Here is an 8,579-nt window from a genome sequence, read left to right on the forward strand (position 1 = left end):
AATTTAATATATGAATAAATAAAATAAACAAATAAATAAATAGGGATTCACAAATATGAAAAGTTATTGTCACTATCAAAATAAAATATATATTATGCACATATGTTGAAATGAGAGAAACGAACATTCTGAAACCATAAAACTCGCACAATACTAAGTTCTAGACAAAATGTTACAGAATTAGGAAAAACTCACTCCTAAATCGATGGACTTGGTCCACTTGATGAGTCGCTCGTTCGTCCACACAATCAGGTCATTGTCCCGTTCTTCGCTGAGGTTGCGACGATGGTACAGTTTCTGTAAGACAGGAGAGTTGAGTAAAGACTTGTTTTATTATTTGTTTTAGTAAGAGTTTTATGGCACTTGCAACACAAATAGGTCATACGATTGCTGAAGATTAGAGAGGAGGTGTTACTACTAGAGGGTTAAAAAATACAAAGAAGAGAAGAGATAAAGGAGAGATAAAGACGATAGATGTTTGGTAGGAAAGAAGAAGCAAACCACACTAGAGTGCCTGCCAAGAGTAAAGACTAAAAGCCCATAGCCAGCCAAAAGCACATCTACCACACTTTACCAAGAACATACCAATGGAGTTATGAAATGAAGTCTCCAAACGCTCAAATTATGGCAAACTCATCTCTGCCAGAATTGGTCTCATAGCAGAAGCCACAAGTCGTTTTAATCCTTTATTCTTTAATTTTGTTAATAAAAAATCCTCCTCTAAAGAAGCATTGGCCATCAACAGACATTGACAGATACATTTTTATATGCTCGTGTAACTTGTTTCTAGAAAATTTTTCAGAGTACAAAGCCCCAACCACCGCCCCCCCCAAAAAAACCCCCAAAGCAAATACAAAACACCAACAAACAAACAAACAAACAAAAATTCTTTCTGATATAGAAGACGAGAGAAGACAGAAAAATTTAGGTGACAGTGCTTGTATATTATCTATAGCACATGCTGTCTCCCTGACAAGTTTTTAGGACCCACAGATTGACCTTTTAGGCAATTATGTGAGAACAAAGGAAAAGAGTTGGTTGATTTCTTCTGGTTAAATGGTTAGAGCATAACACCACCAATAAGTGTGTGCCACTGGGGCAACACATCAACTGTTGGCAGTGTAGGTATCGAGCTATGGATTAAAAGAACAAAAAAGATGCATGGCGAGCTAGACATCTCCAAACAAAAACATTTATACCAAGTGCACACTGCCAATCATATTAATTTGATTGAGTTGGAGCTAGCGGGATTTTTCCATCATGGATGGGGTAAAAGCTTCCAGTTCGGCACAATTTGACGAAATCTGACTATGACTTTCAAAATCAAATGCAATTGTTTTTTTAAGATCACGGGTCGAATCAGTCTCATTGTACCATAATGGCAGCTTTTGCCCATCCAAAGAGGACAATCCGGATGGCCCCGTCTCAATTTGATTGAAACTTATTAACAGGGTGCACTGTGTTTTAGTGAGTTAGTAAGTTTATTCAGTGTTTAAGGCCATTGGCCCACACCACACTCATTTGTTAAATAAAGTTTCCATGATGAAAAAGTACAGGTTGTGCACATATCTCTTTTCAGGGGCCAAACATTGAATATTTCTGCCACTGGGCCGAGTCAGGCTGGGAGGAATGAACATTTTAGGATATTTCTAGTACGAAGATCTCTTTGAAACTTTCAGTATTTAAAAAAAAATCATTTTGACAAACTGCTATGCAAAGCGTACGGATCGGATTAACGAGTAAAATTCCTCTTTGGAAGTGGTGGTACAGAGTTCCCCACGTCGTAAGGGTACGATAGTAAAACACGACGTACGGATAGGGTTAATCACTGTGGTTTGTACCTCCTTATTGAAGTCAATCCTCCTCAGCAGCTCGATGGCGTGCAGGATGGACGTCTGGTGGAACTTGCGGTGCACGGAGAAGTGCTTCTCCAGGTCCCGCCGCGTGAGCGTGTTGAGGATGGGCCCGTCGCACAGCTGTTCCTCAAACACCTCTGTGTACTGAGGCAGGCCGAGGTCAGGCAGAAAACGGTGGGCAACCCACGTGGGATCCATCTCACTGGCCTTGGGATATTTTCTGTTGGAGAGAAAAAAACAAACAGCCCCCAGGTAAATAAACATTTGAGTTAATAACCAATTTAAGGACGTTTTTGGCACTTTTAGATTTTGTACCCAAAGGTGGCCTTGGCACAGTGGGTTTACCCCTCTCAGAGATAAACAGTTAAGGCCTCTGACAGCAAAAAAAACCTACCCCATACTCCCTCCTCCCCTTCAACCATTGGTGAAGTCCATATGCCAAGCATCTGCTGGACTAATAACCACCACCACCACAACAACAACAACAACAACAACACCCTTTCACTTAAAAAAGGAGAAAAAGTTTTCCATGAGCTAGTTGAGGAAATAAAGGGAAAAAAACCCAAAACTTTCTCTCAGCTAGCCACCACAAGGTTTTAAAAAAAAATAAAAAAAGAAGCTTTCCCAGATCAGGCTACGTACATGTGTCTACTGAACTGACACACTTGACGAACGGACTGAAGGCACTCACATGTCGTTGGGATTCCTGTGCTGCTCTATGGCCAGCCTCAGCTTGCGTCTGTGCATGGTGTTGGTCACACCCAGGGCAGAGCTCAGCTCAGAGTCACTCAGCCCCAGGAGAACCTGAAAGTAGATCATGCAGAAAAGACTTAGAAAATGTTTTGCCAGCAAATAAAATGAAAGTAAACAAAGTAATGTTTAAAAGAAAAATAGAACATCTCTCTCCTCCTCTCCCCCACCCCCCTTTCCAACTAGCTAAAAATAGAGAGAAAAATAGTCAAACGAAAAAAGAAAAACTTAGAAAAATAAAATTAGATCCCAGCCCCAAACAATATTTTCAGAAAAACAAACGGAAAAAGATAAAGGCTGAAAAAAGAAATTCGAAAGGCAACAAAACAAGAAAACCCAAAGAATAGAACAGTGCTTAAACACACAATTATGAATAACTTACATATGACTATAGTGGTTCTGTAGTTGAGAGTAACTAAATCATTGATCAAGAGCTTTGGAATGTAATTCAAGGCTTTTGCAGATCAAGAGACAGACATTGAGAGACTAAAAGTCTACAGAGAAGAGAGGTATAAGAGAGAGAGTGAAAAAGAGAAGACAAAAATGTCTCGGCAGTCATGAAAAAAACATACTTGGAAAGCTTTATCATTATTAGATGATAAATAATCTAGTTAAACAGGTTTTTTTTCATTTATCTCAAAAGTAGCAAAAAAGAGATGTACCATTTTGCCAGGGTAGTGACAGTATGTATGGTGGTATTCCACTAAACAGCAGAATACACACTGACAGAGAAAATTGAGTAACCATTCCCCACATTTTCCTTTCTTACCCATCCACTCTTGACGTTGAGCAGATAGTTATGAGTGTACATCGGCAGACAATGAGAGAGAAAGATTATAGTTAGTATGAGACTCCGTCATATGTCACTCTTCAAAACAGAGTATGGCGAAGTCTTGCAATAAGCTGCCAAAATATAGACACTGAAAGAGCAAAACAAGTGAGCACAGTCCCCACAGTTCCCTTTCTTACCCGTCCACTCTTGACGTTGAGCAGACAGTTCTGCGCGTACATGGGCATGGCCAGGGTTATCTCCAGCCAGGCCAGCACCTGGTGAGCCCGCCAGTCCTTCATGTGCACGCCCACCATGTGCTCGATGCTGCTCAGCTTCTCCTGGTAGTTCTCCTGGCTCAGCACGCACAGCTTGGAGCTTGTGTCTGCCGAGCGAGGACACAACAATTTTTTTTCAAACAGTTATTGAAATTGTTTTATACTCCCCCCCTTTCCCTTTTCATTGACACAATTTTTTTTCATTCCGCTTTTCACCTCTCCACACCCCCTTCTCACTAACACAATTTCTTTCCTTCAGTTTTACAAGCCTTCTCACTAACACAATTTCTTTCCTTCAGTTTTACAACAACTACCCACAAATCCAGCTTTTCTGCTTTCTCACGGACGCAATTTCTTTCATTCAGCTTTATAACCCCCACCCCCCACCGCTTTCTCATTTACACAATTTCTTTCATTCAGTTTACTGAAGCTTCAAAATCGAGGTATAATAAGCCTTAAACTTACCTTCGACAATAACGCTTTCAGCATGGGGTGCTGCGATGGAGCGCCTCATGCGACCACGACTGAACACCCGCGACAAAGAGCCACCAAAAGTTTTCTTCTTCTTCTTGCTGGGTTTCGGCTCCAGGACGGGAATCTCAAAGTCCGAGCTCTGCGTGAACCACTTGAACAAGGGCCCGTTGGGGTCGTTCCAGTCTGAGTTGTTGGGTGAGCTGTGGGACAAGCCTGAAGCAACAATGTCAGATAGATTGGTAAACATTTTTAGCAGGATTTTGGGGGTTTTTTTTTGTTTGTTTCAGTAAGCGCTTTACGGTACTTGCAACACAATAAGATCATAAAAGTGCCGAAGATTAGAGGTATTACAAGAGAGTAACAAGCCTGAGGAAACAACCTGAGGTTGATTGTATACAGTTTAACCCTTATAGCAGGCATAGGCAAACTATGGTTCATAAGTAGTTTTTAGTCAGGCCAGCAAGTCTATGCAGTAATTGGTAAAGAATGTGAGCCATGGTGAGTTTTTGATAATTAATAAAAACAAACTGTCTGTCTTGAAAGTCAGAATTGAATGTTTCCAGCTGGGCTAAACCCCGTAATTCTAATGACATATGCTCTTGTGTCAGTTTAACTCTCACTTTTTGAGAGCTTGGGTATTTCAACTGATTTCACTCAAATTTCTCTGGCTTTAGCCTGTGCAGGCAAATATTCTGAGCAACTTAACCAGCAATAGTAGTAGTAATAGTAGTAAAAGAAAGTTGTGGCAGCAACAACTACAGCAGCAACAGTGGCAGCGGTAGAAACCGACCAGAAGAGACAAAACTAAGAAGTAAGTACACACCTTGCGTGTTGAGCTGGGGAGTGCTGAAGCTGCAATTCAAAACTGACGATTCCTCCATGGTAGAGAATCCGTTCTCGTCGTCAATGATAATACTGTCGTCCATTATGCTGTCCAGATTGTCATCTGTGGTGGGTGGGGTCGATGAAGACACTTGGCTGTCTTGACTTGAAAGCTGATCTTTCGCCTGAAGGAGTAATGAATGGAGTATTGGTATTTTATTCAGGAATTTTGGCGCTCATATGCAGTTGCGAGCGCCGTAAAACCCTCTACTCTAAAAAAAAAAATTCAGGAATTTTCGGCCACAGAGTCATGTTTGGAATTAATACAATCAGTAAAATGATCGAAAGAGTCATTGTATTCTTTTGCGTGGGAAACAACCTACGGTTTTAGAGTTTAGGTGTGTGTGTGTTTTGTGTTGTGGGTGTGTGTGTGTATGAGTATGTGTGTTTGTGTGTGTGTGTGTGTGTGTGTGGGTGTGTGTTTGTGTGTGTCTGTGTGCACACATGAAAGTATGTATGAGTATGTGTGAGTGTGCGAGTGTGCCTCTGTGTATATGTGTAAGTGTGTGCCTGTGTGACAAAATGTGTGTATCTATTCGTGTGCCTGTGTATGTGTGTAAGTGTGTACCTGTGAGTGTCTGGGTATGTATGTGTGTATGTGTGTGCAGAAGTGTGTGTAAAAGTGTGTGTGTGTGTGGGTGGGTAACTGTGTGCTTGTGTGTGAAAGTGTGTGTCTGTGTGTGTGCGTGTTTGTTTGTGTGTGTGTGTGTGTGTGTGTGGTATGTGTGCGCGCGCGTGTGTGCGGGCGTGCGTGCCTTCGTGATTCCGGGAAAGCGATATGTTGTTGCATTCATGATCACATCTATCTTTGCATGAATGCACTTATGTTAGAGTGGATCCTATGTCTGTGTAGAAAAGCGCGTAAGACACAAGAGTCAAAATCAAGACTTGTGAGCTGCATCCGGCCAGATGAACAATTACATACCAGTAAGAGAATTTCAAGGCAGTTCATCCTGAGAATCTCCGTAAAACAGAACTTTATTATATACACAACCAAATTCGTTACCAAAAAAAGATGCTAAACATCTGGCTCTGACAAATTGGCATAAGAGTGAAAATTGGTACGGCTTGGTTTGCTATATCTTACGTCAGTTTTAACTCGTATTATTGTTTTAAAAAAAGGTTAAATTTTCCACTGCTCAATAAGTGTTTACATGTCACTGCTTATCCAGTTCGGCCCACAAGTTTATGCATAATTTGAGCTTTGGCCCTCTGTGCGATTGATTTTTGACACACCTGATCAGTGGTCATGGAATAGGTAACATCACAAGCAGTACAATGCTATAGCTGCTCCTCCCTCCTCTTCAGGAACCATGTAAGGGTGTAAGACGTTGGTTAGCTTGATATGTCCCCCCTACCCCCTTTCACATGGTATAAGATGTTACCTCAGAGAGCTCCCCCTGCAGTTCCTTGATGTGCATGTCCTTAGTGTCCAGCTGCGCCCGCAGGAACATGGCCCTCTCCGTGGCATCCTTGGCCTTAGTGATGATGTCCCATTTCTCATGCTCCAGGGTCTCCTTCTCCTTGGCCAGCTGGAGAGACAAAGCAGACATGGCCTGGGCTTACTACAAGGACGCTGGTCAAAACCCGAAAAAAAGTGTGAAAAAAAGGGCACTATATAAACATACAAGAGAAAATTATATTGGGAAAATATATTTGAAATTGTCTCTGACAACCATCCATTGTTGAGGAGAAAAATGGTTGTCTTGGGAAATACAGTTTAAACTGTAGAAGACAGCCAACCATTACAGAGGAAAAAAGTGGTTGTCTTAGAGTAATGGAAGTCTTGGACAGTGTTATTATGATGTAGAAAAAACACAAGGAGGAAAGTGTCATTTGTACAGTTGACCATTAGAGCTGGTTTGACTGTGTTTTCAAATTCAGAGAAAATCAAGCTTTTACCATCAAAACACTCTGCACTTCGGGTGTTTTTTTGGCATTCTCTTTTTAAAAAGTGTTTTAACCAGGACTGAAGACATTATGGTTTTAGAGGAAATTTTGGATGAAGCACAAATGCCGTAGGCAATAATTCAATAATTTCAAGTTTGTGACTTTTAGTTTTTCATAGCAGTCTTCCCCATAACTGGATCAAACATCACATTTAATATTTTAATCTTGTTCAATCAGCAAAATGTCAGTGTGGAAAAGCAGAACAACCTGTGAAACGCATCCTCCAGTACAGCAGGACACACAGAGCCTTAAGACATAAAACACGGCCACCCCATTAACACTGCAGGAAAAGTTGTATTGGTCAAAAGAGGAACTCAGAAGGACAGCCCAGTATACACAGATACTTGTCTTCAAGTGTGATGCGATTGAGCAGAAGAAGCGAGAAGGCTTCACAAATCAGTAGGCCTCCTGCACACTCAAACGCTTACAAGCACACCCTTGCCAGTTAAAAATACCTGTTTGATCATATCATCGCTCTCTTTTACTCTCTGTTCGTAGTTCCTGATGAAATCCCTCAGCTCTGTCTCCTTCTCCTCAAGAGTTGTGTACAGCTGCTTCATCTGGCTCAGCAGATCAAGCTTTTCGCCTTTCAGCCTCTTCCGGTCACTTTTCATCCCTGATAATAATAAAGGGAAGACATTTTCACCTTAAACACCACTCAAAGTGAGACAAACATGGGCATAGCAAAACACACACACATAGTAGAGCAAACAAGATTTTCCTGTCAGACATTTTTTTCTTTTATATGTATAAAATCTTTGTATTTAAAACAAGTACAAAGTAAAATTTGCACATAACCAATGTGAACAGGAAAGGAAATAGAATAACACCATACACAAACTATAAGCCAACTGTTTTGTTGGATCCTTACAAAATGAAAGACTTTTGAATTTCCACTTTCTGTAATACAAGACTTTATGAGAATTCTGAAAGACAGTACAGATTTAGTTCTGACTGTACAGGAAAATCCATTAAATTAATTCTGGCTGATAAAAGTTAAGAAATTTTGCGGCTGATAAAAAGACCATTGTTATAAAATGAGCGCCATTACCTTGTAAGACTTCCTTGGCTCTGTTCAACTCCTGTCTTGTTTGAATCAGCTCCAGTTTCAATTCCCCATAGCTGGGCTTTTTTTCTGCAGCCGCACCTTCCACCTTGACTTGCCGCAGGTCATCCAGGTCCTTGCGGAGAGTGCGGAGCTGAGTCTCCAGTCTTGAGTTCTCTGTCTTCATGCTTTCGTGCCCATTCTACATTGTGGAAAAAGACCATTTGTAACTTGATTCAGCACACATTAACTCACCATTCAGGGGTACCTGGTTTCATATAAAACTAAGAGAAAGATATAGCAGTAGTAAACAATTAGAAAGAGAAAACAAGAACAAAACAACAACTCCCCCTTAAAAAACCCCCAAAACAACACGACTTTTGGAATGGAAAGGAGAAACAGATTTCAACAGAGTCAATCTCCTTAATATGAAACACTTTACTAAAATAGTGTTACAAACAAATAAATTTCCCTTAAGTGATATACATAAACATTCATAACATTTACCAAGGGGAAAAGTCAATTATAATATAATGATTGACTTCTATTGCTGTATTAATTTGGATAGTCATGTA

At 40.7% G+C, this 8,579-nt stretch overlaps 1 protein-coding gene across 3 annotated transcripts in view; it reads right to left on the reverse strand.

The window, feature by feature from the left end:
* The window catches only part of LOC101859740 (kazrin), a gene marked incomplete at its 5' end in the record, with an annotated part of 24,361 nt that overhangs the window by 14,329 nt on the left and 1,453 nt on the right, over positions 1-8,579 (reverse strand). For 2 of the 3 annotated variants that reach the window (XM_035972733.1, XM_035972731.1), the window contains 9 exon segments: positions 196-297; positions 1,842-2,076; positions 2,548-2,660; positions 3,576-3,760; positions 4,119-4,340; positions 4,951-5,134; positions 6,395-6,565; positions 7,415-7,575; positions 8,011-8,206. In XM_035972733.1, coding sequence (XP_035828626.1) covers positions 196-297; positions 1,842-2,076; positions 2,548-2,660; positions 3,576-3,760; positions 4,119-4,340; positions 4,951-5,134; positions 6,395-6,565; positions 7,415-7,575; positions 8,011-8,206 — 1,569 coding nt within the window. 3 annotated transcript variants of the gene reach the window in all.

This window comes from Aplysia californica, unplaced genomic scaffold, assembly GCF_000002075.1.
Source record: "Aplysia californica isolate F4 #8 unplaced genomic scaffold, AplCal3.0 scaffold00818, whole genome shotgun sequence".
Classification (NCBI taxonomy): Eukaryota; Metazoa; Mollusca; class Gastropoda; order Aplysiida; family Aplysiidae; genus Aplysia; species Aplysia californica.